Source organism: Papio anubis, chromosome 6 (genome assembly GCF_008728515.1).
Source record: "Papio anubis isolate 15944 chromosome 6, Panubis1.0, whole genome shotgun sequence".
Lineage (NCBI taxonomy): Eukaryota > Metazoa > Chordata > Mammalia > Primates > Cercopithecidae > Papio > Papio anubis.
The window spans coordinates 7,054,826-7,073,675 of NC_044981.1; the positions used below are offsets into that span (position 1 = coordinate 7,054,826).

Consider the following 18,850-nt stretch of genomic DNA (forward strand, 5'->3'; position numbering starts at 1 on the left):
TTTTTTTTTTGGAGATGGAGTTTCGCACTTGTTGCCTAGGCTGGAGTGCAATGGCACGATCTTGGTTCACTGCAACCTCTGCCTCTGGGTTCAAGCAATTCTTCTGCCTCAGCCTCCTGAGTAGCTGGGATTACAGGTACCTGCCACCACACCCAGCTAATTTTTTGTATTTTTAGTAGAGATGGGGTTTCACGATGTTGGCCAGGCTGGTCTCGAACTTCTGACCTTAGGCAATCCATCTGCCTCGGCCTCCCAAAGTGCTGGGATTACAGGCGTGAGCCACCGCACCCGGCCGGGGACAGGAATTTTTTTAGAAGACTGTCAAGCTGAGCTCCTGCCTTCAAAGCTTTGGCAATCCAATAGGGGAAGCAGATGGGTGAATTGAGGAGTTGGGAGAATCAGGCCAGGGACTGCCTGGAATGTTGGAGGATAAACAGTGTAGCATCAATAGCTCGCACGCTGGAGGATATCACAATGTTTGTTAAGTATTTTAATAAGCACTCCTTTGAATCTATATTGTAAGGTAAGGAGGGCAGTGTTACCAGCTTCATTTTCCAGCCGGGAGAACTGAGGCTCAGAGTTTGGTGGCTCCATTGATGGCAAGCTGAGTTTCCAGGCCAAGATTTAAGACTCCCCGTGTCAGGCTGAGCACAGTGGCTCACACCTGTGTTCGCAACACTTTGGGAGGCTGAGGCGGGAGGATCACTTGAGTTCAGGAGTTTGAGACCAGCCTGGCCAACACGGTGAAACCCCACCTTTACTAAAAATACAAAATTAGCCAGGTGTGGTGGTGCACGCCTGTAATCCCAGCTACTCAGGACGCTGAGGCAGGAGAATCACTTGAACCCAGGAGGCAGAGGTTGCAGTGAGCCGAAATCACGCCACTGCACTTCAGCCTGGGTGACACAGTGAGACTCCGTCTGAAAAAAAAAAAAAAAAAAAAGATTCCCCATGTCATGTACTTTTTAAGTTATGTTGTAATTATTTATTCTTGCGCATGCTTTTGGAATCTTAAGGTATTATGCAGAGAGGACAAGTGTTATGCAAAATAGATTGTCCCCTTAGAAGTGCGGAATCTGAAAGTCAGAAGAGTCTTCTAACCTGGTCTCCCACCCATTGCTGGACTGGGGTTTTTTGTTTGCTTTTTATTAACCTTCAAGCAGAGGGTTACCTACCCTCTGCTTGAAGACTCCTGGGGACAGCGAGCTCATTACCTTATCTGGCCTCAATCCATCTGAGGGCTTAGTTCAAAACTCTGGTTTAAAGAATTGTGGCGCTCCAGAGTTGCTTGTTTGTGCCTCATTCCTTCCATGGTGGACCCGTGCAATGAGTGTGCCCGTCTTCCACACACCAGTCCTGTAGCTTTTGTAGCTGGCTCTTGTCTTCATTCTGTTAGCCATTTCCAGTTTTCCCCTTGACTTGGTTTCCCAGTCCTCTAGCTTGCTAATGACCCTTCTCTGGATGGTTTTTCAAAGACCCTTCTTGTGGTACAGTGGAAAGTACAAGATTTTTGGAGTCAGACAATCCCAGGCTAGACTCCTGGCTCTGCCCTTTAAAAGCTGTGCTATATCTAGCAAATAGCCTAATCATTACCTTCCAAGATTTGGGGGAGGATTAAATATATGTAAAGTGCCTAGCATATTTCTAGCATGGAGTTTGTGTCACAAGTACCAGTGCCCCAGGTTATCAGGGAAGAGGTGTCTGGAAAAAATAAAATTGGATGCACATTAGATTTCCAGTATACTCTGAGTTGAGTCCCGTTTTCTGTTACTTACAGCAACATTCTTTTCTGTTTTCAAATTCCTCAACCACGGTGGGTTAGGGAGGCCTCTCCCTACCCTTTCTTGTACCTGATAAGCCAGGAGAGCAGATCTTAGGGTGGGACAGGGCAGGGGAGCTGCTCAACTTAATCCCCTGCAGAGTCATCTTTAACCTTGGCCCAGGAGACCCTGCCCTGCCCTAGGGGTAGGTGAGGGTGCCCTGTGGGCCCTCCACCCCTGTGGTCCAGCATGGGTGCTTCCTTATTAGAGCATAGCCCACCTTGGCCACCCAGAGTAGAGGATGATACACGTTTCTGCTAAGTTAGGCAAGAAAGTGATGAAATACCAGGTCCTGGCAGGCAGGCTGAAAAACAATGTTTAGGAAAAGTCTGGCTTTTTTGGGGAAAGGGCCAGGGACTCAACTCTTCCCACAGCTGAGCGCCGAGGGCTGCTGTGTCCCCTCCCAGGGGAGCAGGGTGCTGTGTGACAAATGGCTGCCATTTAGCAGCTGTGTCTTGGCCTTGCAAATCTGGCAGTAGTTAGGTCCTGGCAGGAAGACTTGCTCCCTGGAGAAGAGCTACAAGAAGTGGAGTCAGCTTCTTCATAGTCCTCATGTACTAGCAGGAAAGCTTATCATTGCGACTGTGCCCCATTTCCTTCCCTTAAAGAAGCACAGAGCCTTGCAGAGAGGTGCAGGAAGAAGAATGGGGTACCACAGGATGGTTTTATCTGGCATTGTCCAGAGAATCTCCCCAGCTCTCCCATGGTTCGTGTTTTAAATACTCAATCTGACTGACATAGGTAAGTTTGGTAGGCAGGGACTCTGTCTTCCCAGTCAACGTGTGCCTCCCTGCTGAAGTTATATGTAATGTAGTAATTTAAATGTCCAAGTGATTTTTAAGAGAAGCTGCTTCCTGCATGGAACCTATTACTCTGCACTAAGCTGCTCCCTCCTCCACACTTTACAAAATATTGACGTTTTCCTTTACCTCAGAACAACCGACATTGCTTTTGAAAAGGAGCATCAGTAGCTTGTGTTATTTCTAATAAAATGCTCCAGGTCAAGACCAGCAGAGCATCTGAAACCTAGTCAGAGTAAGGAGCAGACACCCTGGCCTGTGAGAATGACCTCTGATTTTTCTTCTTCCACTCTCTGGTCCCATTAAGAGACAAACTGTAGTAGACAGTGAGCATTTTCTAAGGCTGTAAGAGGGAACCTCAGGGCTGCGTGTCTCCCCTTGAAGTCATCTCCCTAACTGTTCTCCCGTCACCTGCCCCCTGTTGCTCAGTCCTCACTGCCTGGGAGCAGCAAAGAGGCGAGGGAGAGTACCCGGGGCCACCAGGAATCCTGGCTGAAGGGCTCGGGTTTGGAGGTGATTCCACAGCCCCCTCCAAGGAGCTTTTTGGGAAGTAGCACAGGCTTGGCAACTGCTATTTGCTGGAGAGAAGGGCAGGCCCATGTGGCTTTGCCAGCCATGCACTGCAGGCTGGCCTTGCCTGTCTGAAGCCTACCTCTGATGTGTTTTTGTTCCTGAGGAAGCCCTGCATAGATTCATTCCTCCCTATCCCTTACTTATTATTATTTTTTGTTGTGGTAGATAAAGCCAAAGTTAGAAATGGGGATCTTTGTCTCTGATCCAGGGCCTTGGTTTTTGCTCTGGAGGTGTATGATAAGCCAAGCAGCTTCTCCCAAATCTTCACTAAAGGAAGGTTTTCAGGGAGATCCTGGGCTTCTTCATGAGCTGGTTCTCAGGGCTGGATGGAAGCCTCTAGAGAGCTGTTAACTCAGAAACTTACACTGCTGCACCAGCCCCCAGAGGGTTTCTGACTCAGTAGGTCTGGGGTGGGACTGAGAATTTGCATTTCCAATAAAGGGCTGGATGCTTCTGCCCTTGGGGCTTGGTGGAGGGTCTGTAGTAGTTAATTTCTCCCTGCATTATGTTGGTGGATCTTCTCTGCAAGGTCAGCTCATCAGATAGGACTGAACTGTTCAGGATTCAGGCAGAGCCTACCTTGCTTGGCTGCTTCTAGAACACAAGGGTATAGAACGTGAAGTGTCCCATCACTTTGCAGAGCAAGCGTAGTGTTTCCGAACTCTTGCCCGCTGCAGCGAACCTTTCAGACTGAGGTGGAAGTCCAGTTTTGCCTCCTGCCAGGGAGAGGAAGGCAGAGGTGAAGGGGGAGGAGAGCACTCCTCCTTCCTGCCTTGACCGGGACGGAAATGGAAAGCCAGGTGCTGAGCATCTGGAAGGGCAGCAGTGATGCAGAGCGAGATTACTAGAAGTCAGAGAATGTGACTAAGGGAGCGCACCTGTGCTCTCCAGCCATGGGCCAGGAGTCACACACTTTTCCAGAAGAAATTTAACAGAGGTCAGACACTGGATTTATTGCATTGTTCTACCACGCAGCAGCTCTAGGATCTTGGAGACGAGTGTGTGTTTCTCAGCCTTTGTTTTTATGGCTGTACAGTGGGAACAATCCTCATGGTTGTTGTTACGAGGATTAAATGAGACAATGCATGTGGCACGTGGCGCTCAAAAATTGTTAGCCATGATTTTGATGGCAGAATTAGAGGTAAGTGTGTCCTGGAATTTGGAACCAAGAGCCATGGGTCAGTGGGAGTCATGTGGAACATGGCCGTGAGGGATGGGGTCAGGAGAGGAGTGCAGGCAGATATTCTGGGGCAAGGAACTGAGCAGAGAGGGTAACCATGGGGACTGGTGTGCAACGGGGCCAGAAGGTAGACTGAGGCCAGAGCATGGAGACCATTGAATGGCAGGTTAAATAGCCTAATGATTAGTCTTTTTGTTGTTGTTGTTGTTGTTTTTTGAGATAGAGTCTTGCCCTGTTGACCAGGCTTGAGTACGGTGGCATCATTCTAGCTCAGTGCAGCTTCGAACTCCTGGGCTCATGCAATCCTCCTGCCTCAGCCTCCCAAGTAGCTGGGACTGCAGGAGGGTGCTACTATACCTGCCTAATATTTGAATTTCTGGTAGAGATGTGGTTTCACTTCATTGCCCAAGCTGGTCTCAAACTCCTGGTCTTAAGTGATCTTCCCACTCGGCCTCCCAAAGTGGTGGGATTAGAGGCATGAGCCACTGTGCCTGGCTTGCTGTAGTCTTCAGAGGATGAGAGTGAAAGAATGTTCTGGAGCTCAGAAGACACCCAAAGAGGAGGCTGACATATATCTTGGGTCCCAAGTTTGCTGCCCCCCTTCACCTCTGCACTTTTGTCTTGAATGTGCCAAGGGATACATCCCCCGCCCACCTCTTTTTTTTTTTTTTCTTTATCAGAGATGGGTTTTGTGTTTCCCAGGCTGGTCTTGAACTCCTAACCTCAAGTGATTCTCTTGCCTCTCTGTCCCAAAGTGCTGGGATTATAGGCATGAGCCACCACGCCCAGCTCCTCCCAATCTCTTAGGAGCCCCTTCTCACCCAGGAAGAGAAGATCGGAGTTGGCTGAAGCAGCTCCCGGTGCCCCATGGTGTAGGGGCCTGCTTAGATGCTGAGAGGCGCTGTGTGACACGCTAAGGCTCCTGTCTTACCAAAGCCTGTGCCAGCCACGGGTTGGCGGTGGCGGTGGCGGGGGAGTGACTTTCGTGGGTTGCCGCCCTATCCAAGGCATAGCCTGGACCCTAAGCCAAGAAACACATCAACTTTCTGGAACTCAAAGCCGTCATCACAGCTGTCTCAGCCTTCAGAGCACATGTGAGGTGGTGAGAAGGACTGTTTTGCCCTGAGCTTTGCAGGCAGAACAGGCATGGCCCTCGTGGAACATTTAGCCTGGTTTGATTCTGTCCCCAGCCTAGCCAAGACTCGGCCCGTCCTTCAAGAGATGCCTTTGCTATTTGTCAAGCTCCCTCCTGGCTCAGACCATTTTAGTGTCTGAACTGTTAACTCAAACTTTTAGCCTGTCCTGGGCTGGCCTGAACTGGTTAACTAGGCTCTTACACAGCATGCATCCTAAGTATTTGTGGGCATTGTGGAGGCTCTGCACTGCGCCCCTCCTGGTCAAGTGTTGTAAAACCCACTGTTCTGTCATCTGTGGGTACATTTTTTTTCAGGGCCTCAACCATCATCCTAGGCATCTAAACTTATTCCACATTTCCTGGGGGCCTTAGGTCAGAGTTTAGATTTCACTTCAAGAACCCTGAGGAGGCTAGGCGTGGTGGCTCATGCCTGTAATCCCAACACTTTGTGAAGCCAAGGTGGTTGGATCACCTTAGGTCAGGAGTTTGAGACCACCCTGGCAAACATGGCGAAACCCTGTCTCTATTAAAAATACAAAAATTAGCTGGGCATGGTGGTGCACGCCTGAGATATGAGAATCACTTGAACCCAGGAGGCGGAGGTTGCAGTGAGCCAAGATCATGTCACTGCACTCCATCCTGGATGACAGAATCAGACTATCTCAAAAACATGGGGGGGGGGGGGAAACACTTCAGGTTCTTGCCTATAATCCCAGCACTTTGGGAGGCTGAGATGGGTGGATCACTTGAGGCCAGGAGTTCAAGACCAGCCTGGGCAACATGGCGAAACCCTAAAAACCCAATTTTAGTCTCGACTAAAAATGCAAAAACTAAAGTTAGCCGGGCGTGGTGGCACACACGCCTGTAATCCCAGCTACCCGGGAGGCTTGAGGCACAAGAATCGCCTGAACCAGGGAGGCAGAGGTTGCAGATTGTGCCACTGCACTGCAGCCTTGGCGACAGAGTGAGACTACATCTCAAAAAAAAAAAAAAAAAAAAAAAGGAAAGAAACCCTCCAGTTTTTCAGAAGCTGGGATGCAGCCCTTATCTTTCATCTTTTCATTGCTATCTCCTTAGACCTGGAGACCTGCCCCTTAATCTTCTGTTTCTGGCTTTACATAGCATTGTCCCTTATCTCCCCCGGGGCTTGGGGGCTGGCCTTTCCCTCCCCCCACAGAGGGACTTCCACCCTCTCTTAGTCCTCCTGCCTCCATTGGCTTTGCATAAATCTTGTGGGAGTGCAAATCCAGAAATTCAGCAGCCTCCACCAACAACCAGATCCAGCCTTTCTGTCACATTTCACCTACGGGAGTCATCGTTAGGGCGCTACTAGTCTTTCTTTTACTTTTTTTTTTTTCCTGAGGCACTGTTGGTGGAGCTAAGGGGTATCTCAAAGTTTCTTCTAATAACTCTTTTGTACTTTTCCACTCTTCAAGCTCTGCAACTCCCTCAGGCCTAATAGAACCCAAAACAAACAGCCTAGTGAACTCTGGCTTTATATTGCAAGACATTCTCAATATTCAAATCATTTACACCCAAGGGCAAGGGGATGGGTGTTTCAAGGTCAAGACTCTCAGCCTAGCCCTCCTTGTTTAAAACCGTCCTCTCCCCCTTGCTATCCTGTGGCTTCCCGGAAGCTACTCGGTGGACCTTTTTTTGAGATGTCTTTTTAAAATGAAGGGAAATAAAATGGAATGAAGGGGAAGTAGCAGGTGTAAATTTTAATGAAAGTCTTAGCTATATGCTAGAAAGTTTTAATTTCAGACACTTGTTCTGACTTTGAAGTGTGTTTATTGTGTTTATGTGGTTTTTTTGAGACGGATTCTCACTCTGTTGTCCAGGCTGGAGTGCAGAGGCGAAATCTCGGCTCACTGTAACCTCCGCCTCCCGGGTTCAAGTGATTCTCCTGCCTCAGTCTCCCAAGTAGCTGGGATTGCAGGCGTGCGCCATGATGTTCACCTAATTTTTGTATTTTTAGTAGAGATAGGGTTTTGCCATGTTGGCTAGGCTGGTCATGAACTCCTGACCTCAGGTGATCCACCTGCCTCAGCCTCCCTAAGTGCTGGGATTATAGACGTGAGCCACCGCGCCTGGCCTATTTATTTTTTTTAAATTTTTGTTATATCTTTTTATTTTGAAGTGTGTTTTTATTAATTATGAGTAAAACTATGGCTCATGCTATTTATTTGAAGATCTTGGCAGTTTCTAGAAAAAAACCAAAGGGCTATTCCTGTCCGGGCTTTGTTCCTAATAAAATTTATCATTAATTAAAATATGAAAAAAGAACAATAACTTTGCTTTAAAAAAAAAAAAGGCAATATTTAATTTCACCTTAGATGGGTGAAGATAGTCTGAAAGGATGTTTGTGCATTTCTGAAAACTCCATGGGTATTTTTAATAAAATGGACTTGATTCATAGTTTACAAGAGGGCAGGTCATATATCACGCAAAACAGGGATTCTTACCCTGCTGTCCCTGGGTGGGTTTCTAGGGTCCCTGACCCTCCTGGTACTGAATGAAAATGTTGAGTATAGAGTATGTGCATTTTTTCAGTGGGGTGGGGGGCATAATGTTCAGTTTGAGGGTCTCTCCCTTTCTGTGGGACAGGGTCCGCCCCTGTGGGTTAGTACTGAGGTTCATGGTGACAGCTGTGTGGCACAGATGGGCAGCTTGTCTCTAGAAGCTCCAGAAGGGAAATAAACGTGAGAAAATATGCCAAGCAGTTGTTTCTTCCCCGGCGTTGTCCGTGTGGGGTTTATTTTACCTCTGAGTTTTCTCCCAGTTTTGTGCTCTTCACCTTAGCTGAGGGAGGCTGTGTTGAGAGCAGAGAATGTGGCCACATGCTGTAGCTCTGGGAAATGCTGCATTCCAATTTTCTCCCAGCACAGGGCTTTGAAGCCCTTGACACCCCAGAGCAGACTTGCTCAAACTTTTGAAGGGCACGTGTAATTTGAGACGGTTTCTGCATCTTCCCTACAGAAGGAGAAGGTCTGCATTTGGTCCTATTTGACGTGTGTTAGCAACACTTTCTTCTCACACCTGCAAGAGGATGGAATCATCTCTCCTCTACTTTAAGGCACTGTTCAGTTGTATATTTCTTATTATTTATTTTTTGAGACAAAGTCTGGCTCTGTTGCCCAGGCTGGAGTGCAGTGGTGCAATCTCAGCTCACTGCGACCTCTGCCTCCTGGGCTGAAGCCATCCTCCCACCTCAGCTCCAGAGTAGCTGGGACCACAGGCACTGCCACCACACCCAGCCAATGTTTGTGTTTTTTATAGAGACAGGGTTTCACCATGTTGCCCAGGCTGGTCTCGAACTCCTGAGCTAAATGATCTGCCCAGTTTTGGCCTCCCAAAGTGCTGGGATTACAGGCATGAGCCATTGCTAGTTGTATATTTCTTAATTTCTTCGACTGTCTTTTTTTCCCTCTCTGTTTCTGATAGTACTAATTGCTGCCTTGCTTTTCTCTTCTTGTTAAACTGGCAGTCTGTAGGTATCTGCTGTGAACATGCCATTAGGATGCACGAAGCTCCACCTCCACCGGGGAGCCAGTGGTCCGAGCCATTCTCACATTATGCTGCCCTTGACGTTGCTGGAATGTGACTGGGGGAGAGGGGTGTCCTTGTCTGTTCAAGGCACACTCAGCTCCAAGCTCTTACTTGGATGTTGATGGGACAACTCTGGATGGAATCAGCCTGGCTCCTGGCAGCTGGCTTGTAATCGCAGGCAAGGGATGGGAAATGTTTTCTAGTCCTAATTTGTGACTCCCGGTGATGTTGAGCAGAGGACCATTTCTGGTCTTAATCCTCTTTTAACATCATCTTTTCTTGTTTTTGTAGGTTGCTCCGACTGTGTGCTCCAGGAGTGGTGGCTCTGAGGTGTGACCCTGCCCACCTTTGGGCCCAGCCAGGTTCAGCCCCCCAGTAAGGAGGGCAGCTTGATAACACAAAGAAAACAGGTTAGTGAAGTGGTTTTGACTCTCAGTGAGTCACAATAATGCTGAACGTCGAGTCTTCCCATGCTCTCCCCTCCTACCCTCCCCACTTCCCTTTTAATTGTCGTCCCCCTTTCCAGGTCCTCCTGAGGCTTTGGTGCAAAATCATGTTGAAATTGTAACTAGGCCAGGCACGGTGGTTGACACCTATAATTCCAGGACTTTAGGAGGCTGAGGCGGGCAGATCACTTGAGGCCAGGCATTTGAAACCAGCCTGGCCAACATGGCAAAACCCCATCTCTATTAAAAATACAAAAAATTAGCCAGGCGTGGTGGCGTGTGCCTGAAATCCCAGCTACTCAGGAGACTGAGGCATGAGAATCGCTTGAATCTGGGAGGCAGAGATTGCGGTGAGCTGAGATAGTGCCACTGCACTACAATGTGGTCAATAGAGTGAGACTGTCTCACAAAAAAAAAAAAAAGGAAAGAAATTATAACTATAACTTGTTAGTTCTTGATCTGATGGGCCTGAAATGTGGGATGAGAAAGGGTGCCAAGGGTTTGTCTCAGGAAGCAACACTTTGGACATCTCATTTTTTTTTTTTTTTCTTTTCTCTCCCTCTCTCCCCTCCAAATCCAGACCATGTGTGTTAAAAACTGGAACACCAGGTTCATCTGCTTGGTAATGATCATATCTATGACTTGGGAACTTCATCTGGCTTCCCAGTGCTTTCTGATTCCAGTTGGAAGAGATTATATTAGAATATAACCAGTGATACTTATTTTTAAGAGACAGGGTCTCACTCTGTCGCCCAGGCTGGAATGCAATGGTGTGATCATTGCTCACTGCAGCTTTGAACTCCTGGGCTCCTGTGATCTTCCCACTTGGCCTCCCAAGTATCTGGGACTATATGACACATGCTGCCACACCCGGCTTCTCTTCCCCCACCTCCCTCCTCCCCCTTCCTCCCCTCCCCTCCCCTTCCCTTCCCTTCCCTCTTCTTTCTTCTTTCTGTCTGTCTTTCTGTCTTTCTTTCTCTTTCTTTCTGTCTGTCTGTCTGTCTTTCTGTCTTTCTGTCTTTCTTGTCTTTCTTGTCTTTCTTGATGGAGTCCTGCTCTGTCACCCAGGCTGGAGTGTAATGGGGCTATCTCAGCTCACTGCAACCTCTGCCTCCTGTTTTCAAGCGATTCTCCTATCTCAGCCTCCTGAGTAGCTGGGATTACAGGCATGTGCCACTACGCCTGGCTAATTTTTGTAGTTTTAGTAGAGATGGGGTTTTGCCATGTTAGCCAGGCTGATCTCGAACTCCTGACCTTAGGTGATCTGCCCGCCCTGGCCTCCCAAAGTGCTGGGATTACAGGTGTGAGCCACTGTGCCTGCCCCCGGCTGATTTTTATTTTGTATAGATGGGGTCTTGCTGTGTTTCCTAGGCTTGTCTCAAATTCCTGGGCTCAAGCCATCCTCCCACGTCAGCCTTCCAAAGTGCTGGGATTACAGGTGTGAGCCACCACACCTGGCCTTATTTTATAATAATAACATATATTATTATTAATACTGGGGTGATGTCAGAGAGAAGAAATGTTACAGAGGAAAGAATGAAAAGTCTAGGATTGTAAATATCCAGAAAGAAAAAAATGCTTCGTGAATAGACCATAAAAATGTTAGAAATGATCTTTTATTCCCTGAGATTGAGTATCAGAGGGTTTAGGTTGCTTAGTTGGGCTATTGTTCGAAAATTGTCCAGGATGTGGTTATAGGGTAGATAGGACCAACTAATACTGGCCAGCTTGCTCTGGTTAGATGATCATGTAGAAGAGCCCACATGTTATGGTGGGTTTTTTCCAACATAGAACAATGAGCTCCATTGTGCCGTGCACCATCTTCTTCCCCTTATGCCCTGCTCTGTGGTCCTGAAGGAAGAACTCAAATAGAAGACATAAGACCAAACTGAAGTACAATCTTGTCACAGCCCAAGGGGCTGGTTGTTGGTTGCTTCTGGAACAAATTCTCAGGGATGAGGCCAATGACTCTTTTCTTTCTTTCAAACAGTGTAGCTGGGAGTTTCATTTTATTAATTACACTTTCAGATTAGAGATGAGTCTCTATTTTTTAATTGCTATTTACTTAAAATAGGAAAAGGAAGTAAATGTAAGTGATCTCGGTGTCATCAGTGGTTAGTGTCACACTTTATACTTTATCCCCAAGGAAGAAATACATTTAGCAAATATTTTCCTGCCCAGACAAAATGGGAAACAACAAGGCTCTTCTCCTTTTCAAGTGGGATAAGCTTTTGCAATTTTCAGCCCTTACATTGATTGACTATACTGACTGTTGCTAGGTTTTCTGTATTTAAGACACTTAGGTAGTTTGCAAGAATGTATCTTTGATAACATGACTGAGAATAATTCTTACTGGCAGTTTGGCTCTGTTTAGTGAATATATTTTTGTCAGTTTACTTATTATTTCCCTCCTCTCCAGTTTCTTCCCTTATTCAATGATATAATTAGAATTTTTTTTTAATAACTTACAATTTTACATTTAGTCTTAAAGGTGTTTAACCTGTTCCCAGACTTGAGCAAACTCTACCACATTTTTCTTTTCTTTTTCTACACAGACACACACACATACACACACACACACAGATTTTGTTGTTTGTTTGTTTGTTTTTGCTTTTACAATTTGAGATGGGGTCTTGCTGTTTTGCCTAGGCTGGACTTGAACTCCTGGGCTCAAGCAATCCTTCCGCCTCAGCCTCTGAAGTAGCTGGGAGTAGCCCTCTTTTCTAAATGTAGTAATGTGACAAAAGCAAGATCATCTTCAAAACTCATAGTATAAATTGGTGGAAAGTTTGTAACAATTACAGGAAAGATAGATTTCTAGTTAGTTATGTTATAATTTTCTGTACATTAAAATTATGAGGGGCCGGGCGCGGTGGCTCAAGCCTGTAATCCCAGCACTTTGGGAGGCCGAGGCGGGTGGATCACAAGGTCAGGAGATCGAGACCATCCTGGTTAACACGGTGAAACCCCGTCTCTACTAAAAATACAAAAAACTAGCCGGGCGAGGTGGCGGGCGCCTGTAGTCCCAGCTACTCGGGAGGCTGAGGCAGGAGAATGGCGTAAACCCAGGAGGCGGAGCTTGCAGTGAGCCGAGATCGCGCCACTGCACTCCAGCCTGGGGGACAGAGCAAGACTCCGTCTCAAAAAAAAAAAAAAAAGAAAATTATGAGGGAGATACACGTATTTAAAAGAAGGAGGTGAATTCAGTATTGAAGGTATCCATTTATGAATCAAGTACGTAATTACGTGATTGATTACAAAAACTCTAGGGAACTGATGACTCTCTTTTTAGTAGTCCATTAAGAAAAAAGTATGTGTACACACTCGTGTGCACTTTGTGTCTACATGTTTTTTCCCTATAGAGAAATTGCCCAAAGTAAACCTTCAAAGACAGTTAAAAACAGGAAGTTTGAAGCACAGTTCTTTTTTTTTTTTTTTATAAATTTTTAAAAATCATCTGTAGAGATAGGGTCTTGCTGTGTTGCCTAGGCTGGTCTCGAACTCCTGGGCTCGAGTGATCCTCCCACCTTGGCCTCCCGAAGTGCTGAGATTACAGTTGTGAGCAACTGTGTCCGGCCTGAAGCACAATTCTTCATAAATTTAAGGGGTCTGCTGGCATGGGGAAAGGCCATGGAAAGATGAGAGTGTAGATATTTTTTGGCTGTAGCTTTCCTCTCTTTATGGAGAAAGATGGGGGCAAAGAGGCTGGATCCATAGTCTCAAATTGTATGTTTCTGCAGTTAGTCCTTTTACCTACCAGTTGGAAAACCATTTGATTCACATTTTCAAAATGTCTGTTAACAAGGAAGGCACATCTTGTCTCTTTACAAGACAAATACTTTCCCTAAGATTCCCTTTTGCCCGTTTGGTAAGAATTTAGGCCTGGTACCGCACGTTTATAACTGCTCTGGGTGGTACCATTTCTCACATGCTGGGTCATATCCCCTAAAGTTGGAGGAGGAACCCATGAGAAATCATATTCTTTCTTGAGTTGTTCCTACACATTCTCTTTACAGCTGAGATGATGAGCTTGATCTTCAGCTGCTGTTGTGGACTTACATAATTTATTAGCACACATTGTGAGGTAATAGGATATTAATATCCTAATACCTTATGGTAGGGCTTCAGCTAAAGAATATCCTCCTAGATAAAATGAGGGAAGCGTAGACTTCCTACCTACTGACTGGACCTGTAGCCATAATAGTTCTAGTTGCAAGGAACACACATGGCTTGAAGAAGTAAATTGTGATACGGCCATGGGCCATAGTTTTCCCTTTGGTCATTCTTTTCATGTCGCCAGGTTTCTTTTAGGTCTGTCCTGAGAGGGTCTAAACTCAGCCTTTAGTGAATGCCTGAACTGTTGTGTCTTTGGTTACTTTTAGGTGAAGGCATGAGATGGGTCAAGTGGAGCCTGAGCATTCTTGCAAAGGACTGAGGCACAGTGTGAAAGAAAATATGATGTATGGGTATAAATATGAGCTTCAGAAAGTGAAATTTTACTGCAGAGTCCTTTTGGCTGTTGGGAGTGTGCATAACAGGCAGTACTGTAGGGGTTAAGATAAGGTTGAGAAACAGCTACAGAATGTGGTTTTGGAAGAAAGAAAGGCAGACGTTGCCTCTCATTTGTACTCCTTGCAGTGTTGTGAATATAGTGGTCTAAGATTATAGCAAATAAATGATAACAGTTTTTTCTTCACTAAGTGAAAAGATGTTCACTTTGGACCTTTGCTTCCCTTCCAGTGTCAACGAGTACTACCAAGAGAAGAAGAAAAGAGGTCAACACAGACTCATTTTCTACTCCATGTGAATGATAGCTACAGCAGGGGGAAGTTTCATAGTCTATCAATTGGGTCAGAAAATGGAGGTAATCAGCAGTGTGGTGGAGGGGGGTTCTTCTTTCCATTTTCTAGGGTATGTTACCTGCTTTATATATATTTTTTTAAGAAACAGGCTTTTATATGTCAATTTGAAATTTGTAACTCTGATAGTGTTGGCTTCTCAAATCTCTTATAAAATTCAGGCTCCCCATCAAAATCACTGTATTGCAGCAGTGGAGTTTAATGAAACCCGATGTTTCTCATCACTAGTTTTAGGTCTAGAACATTTATGTAGTAGTAAATGAGTCTAGGTTCTTAGGAGGGTGCTGGCAGGGTGGTAGCTTTCTGGGCTTTGTAATTGTTAGCTTGGCCTTTCCCACTTCTGCCTAACCCAGATTAGGAAAGGTAAAGAAACCTGCCTCTCATGAGTTTGAGTCCTGTTGGTAGTGCACACTCAGAAAGGAAGCAAGGTTACTTAGTCCTTGGTGTGCCGAGACTTGGTTTAGATGAAAGCTTCCATCATTCTGGGAGTGAATGTGGCCTTTAACTGGAGAAAGACAGTGTTGGATGTTTTTGACGTGAGTTACAATTAGAGTAGCCATGGCCAGTGCCCCCTGGCAATGACAGAAGCCTAAACTTCCCCATGATCACATCAGCAATTTCCAATTTTCAGTTTTATGGCAGAGGCTTCTTAGAAGCTTAAACCCCTGTCCCAATGACGTCAAGTTCGCCCGTTGGCTTGGAAGGTTCAGACCTGTCTTCCATCAACACCATGATGTCAGCGGTCATGAGTGTAGGGAAGGTCACAGAGAATGGCGGGAGCCCCCAGGGCATCAAGTCCCCCTCGAAGCCTCCAGGACCAAATCGGATTGGCAGAAGGAACCAGGTAAGTGTTCACACCTGGTGGTGACCTCTGGTGGGTTCAATCCATGAGAATATTGGGAGATGTTTCCCAGTTTCCTATGATAAAACCTTGGAAGAATATGGAATAAAACGGATATACCCAGAGGCCTTAATCATTTTTCAAGAGCAAAATTTTCATGACTTATGTTAGTTTCCTTTCGTGGAGAAAGTTTTCTTTGCTGTGGTGTCGATGTTGGTGGAAGTGCCCTTATTTTTGGCCCCACCATTGGATTTTAACTCAAGCTTTCTTCACGTGATGGCCATGGCAGGGAATGTGACTGATTTCTCTGCTGTGATGTGGTTTGTTTCCTCATTCACACAGCTGGCTATTTTTAAGTGTCTTCAGATTAGATAGCAAATAAGTACTGCCTGTGCTGGGGCTGCTGTTTAGCTTTCTATCCTTGAAAAAGCACAGAATTGGCCGGGCGCGGTGGCTCAAGCCTGTAATCCCAGCACTTTGGGAGGCCGAGACGGGCGGATCACGAGGTCAGGAGATCGAGACCATCCTGGCTAACACGGTGAAACCCCGTCTCTATTAAGAAATACAAAAAACTAGCCGGGCGAGGTGGCGGGCGCCTGTAGTCCCAGCTACTCGGGAGGCTGAGGCAGGAGAATGGCGGGAACCTGGGAGGCGGAACTTGCAGTGAGCTGAGATCCGGCCACTGCACTCCAGCCTGGGCGACAGAGCGAGACTCCGTCTCAAAAAAAAAAAAAAAAAAGAAAAGAAAAAGCACAGAATTTGGCTTCAGATAATTGCACTTAAGATGCTGTTTAGTCATCTTGAATTTTCACTGGGCATCAGATCAGGAGAACACGGTAAAGTAAATAGGTGGAATTGAGAAGGGTTAATGCTGTTATGAAAGTTAATGTCTTCGGCCGGGCGCGGTGGCTCAAGCCTGTAATCCCAGCACTTTGGGAGGCCCAGGTGGGTGGATCACGAGGTCAGGAGATCGAGACTATCCTGGCTAACATGGTGAAACCCCGTCTCTACTAAAAATACAAAAAAAAACTAGCCGGGCGTGGTGGCGGGCGCCTGTAATCTCAGCTACTTGGGAGGCTGAGGCGGGAGAATGGCGTGAACCCGGGAGGCGGAGCTTGCAGTGAGCCGAGATCACGCCACTGCATTCCAGCCTGGGAGACACAGTGAGACTCCGTCTCAAAAAAAAAAAAAAAAAAAAGAAAGTTAATGTCTTCTCTACTGGGAAATAAAATGAATCTTCAATGTACAAATGGGACATTTCCTTGAAAAGGTGTTGCTATCTTGGCAACATATTGTTGAACAGAGGGTAGGTGGAGGAAGGAGGCAGAGAGTGAATACTTCTCATTTCATCTCTGGATCCATGTAATATGAACTGACTTCCTCGTGTTTAAGTTTGGTTTAACTGATTTAATGAGGCTATACTAAATCCTTGGAGAGAAGGAGGTCTTGCATTTGTCTAGGAACCAGAGGGATGAGAAAGCAAACCTGCTGGGCTTTTGTGAACTCATTTTCTTTTTTATAAATAATCCTACTGTGGCTGTCCTTATACAGAATTCTCTGAGTATTAATATGATGGTTTTCTATAAATTCTTAGAAGTAGAGCCTTAATTAAAGCTTCTGATACAACTTTCCCTACAAGAAAAGTTGTACCAGCCCCAAACCCTGCCAGCGGTGTGGGGGAGGATGCGTTTCTCCACACCTTGCTGCGGGATGGGGACCTGGCAGAGGTCAGTGATGTTTTAGCATTGGAACATTGATTCCTTTCTCTCTTCTTTTTTCCTTTTCTCCTCGTGCCTCTCTTCCTATGGGTGCCTGAGAAAATACTCAGCCTGTATGACTGTGGCCTGAGTCGAGAAGGAGCACTAGCTCTGAGAAGAAAAGGTTTATTTCCACTCTCATGTGACTGTCCATCTATCCATCTCTCCATCCATCAACCCATTGGACAATATGTACCCAGTTCCTATATCCAGCTAGCTGCTGTACCAGGTGCCAGGCATTTGGGGAAGAATAAGACAGACAAGGTTGTCGTCCTCATCCTTCTGCTCTACCAGGAACAAGTGAAGTAATAGGAAGAGCTTTTCCTCAAATAGCTCCAAGTTGTCCCAAGTCCAGCCTCCAGATCAGAGACCGTGGTTAGGGCCCTGGAGGATGCCCACAGCACCCCCCATGTTTGCATGCTAACTGGAGGCTGTCTCTTCAGGTGTGAGGAGGCAATTGTGCAGGTGGGGCAGGGCCGCCTTTCATCCCCCTCCCTTCTTCTCCAGGGATCTGGTATCCTGAGTTTGCTTTTGAAATGGAGGTTCTGGCTAGAGGTAGCCTGGTAAATATAGTTCTTAATCCAAAAGACAAAAGTCAGTGGGGAGAGAGTATGGGGAAGAGGGAAGCAGACTCCTTACCTGTGGACTAGACAGGGAGGGCTGAGAGAGGGAGCCCAGGGAAAGTCCCATCGATGTGAGCTTCCAGGAGTTCCAGGAGAGATTAGCCACAGCCGGATGCTGACATGGGTGCCAGATTGTTTCATTATGGAATGGTTCGTTATCACATTAGCTGCTAATTTTATCTTTCAACTCAGGAGGTGTGCTCCTTCCACCAGCATGACTGCAATAACTGGATTCAAAATTCTCCCTTAGGGTGCTGGGCGTGGTGTCATGTCTCTAATCCCTGCTACTTGGGAGGCGGAGGTGGGAAGATTGCTTGAGCCCAGGGGTTCAAGGCCAGCCTGGGCAATATTATGAGACCCCCATGTCTTATAAAAAACAAAAACAAAATTCTCCAGGAGGGCCTCTCTTCCAGTATCACAGTGCTTTCTTTTCTTGGAGGTTCATTTTATTATTATTATTTTTTTTTTTTTTTTTTAAATAGAGACAGAATCTCTATTTCTCACCAGAGCATGGTTGATTCCTAGTTTCACAAACTATACAGCTAATGTGTGTAAGCTGCCTTAATTACTGTGATATCTGGCTTTGCTTATTTTTTTAAATTATAAAAAAACTTTTTGTAGAGACAAGGTTTCACTATGTTGCCCAGGCTGGTCTCAAACTCCTGGGCTCGAGCGATCCTCCCACCTCAGCCTCCCAAAGTGCTGGGATTACAGGTGTGAGCCACCATGCTTGACCTGGTTAGTTTTAAAAGATTACATCTAGGTCTGTAGACCTCCTCCCAGGTAACTTGGATTTTGGGGACCTGTATGATGGCTGGCAGCATAGCACTGCCAGCCTCAGAGGTTGGGGTGTCAGTTCATGAGTCACCCCAGAGTCAACACAAGTCAGCCCCACCAGCCACACAGTGTGCCCGCTGTCTATTGTAAGTGAATGCAAGAGGATTTTTAAAAAACATTTGTCTCCCCATGGCTGGTCACTTGGAGGCCTTTAAAAAAAAAGTATTTACATCCTATTGGTGACTTAAAAAATTGTATATATGTAAAATTGCCTATCTACTAATTTGACAACAATACCCCGGAGATGGAAATCATCCCCAACTTTTGGCCTGGCTGTGAGATATCCCTCCTTGTTAAATCTTATTTTGTTGCTGTTGCTTTCGTTTCTCCCCACACCCCTGCCCCATGGGAGTCCTTGGCCAGCTCTACTCCAACTACAGTTGTAGAACTGGGCTGAGAAAGTGTGACACCCCCTCCCCCCATTATACCT

At 46.3% G+C, this 18,850-nt stretch overlaps 2 protein-coding genes across 15 annotated transcripts in view; one reads left to right on the plus strand and one right to left on the minus strand.

Moving 5' to 3' along the window:
- LOC116275315 (serine/arginine repetitive matrix protein 3-like) overlaps positions 1 to 6,824 on the minus strand; it is a 35,788-nt gene extending 28,964 nt beyond the window's left edge. Inside the window, exons 1-4 of the mRNA XM_031667244.1 lie at positions 6,816 to 6,824; positions 5,305 to 5,394; positions 3,091 to 3,198; positions 2,193 to 2,337 (exon numbers count right to left, since the gene is read on the minus strand). Of these exons, the coding sequence (XP_031523104.1) occupies positions 2,193 to 2,337; positions 3,091 to 3,198; positions 5,305 to 5,394; positions 6,816 to 6,824 (352 nt within the window). The remainder of the gene's footprint in view (positions 1 to 2,192; positions 2,338 to 3,090; positions 3,199 to 5,304; positions 5,395 to 6,815) is intronic.
- Positions 1 to 18,850, plus strand: part of RREB1 (ras responsive element binding protein 1) — a 198,518-nt gene that overhangs the window by 112,989 nt on the left and 66,679 nt on the right. For all 14 annotated transcript variants that reach the window (XM_017957547.3, XM_003897013.4, XM_009204405.4 and 11 more), the window contains 3 exons: positions 9,349 to 9,467; positions 14,244 to 14,367; positions 14,994 to 15,206. In XM_017957547.3, coding sequence (XP_017813036.2) covers positions 15,036 to 15,206 — 171 coding nt within the window. In that variant the 5' untranslated portion in view covers positions 9,349 to 9,467; positions 14,244 to 14,367; positions 14,994 to 15,035. The remainder of the gene's footprint in view (positions 1 to 9,348; positions 9,468 to 14,243; positions 14,368 to 14,993; positions 15,207 to 18,850) is intronic.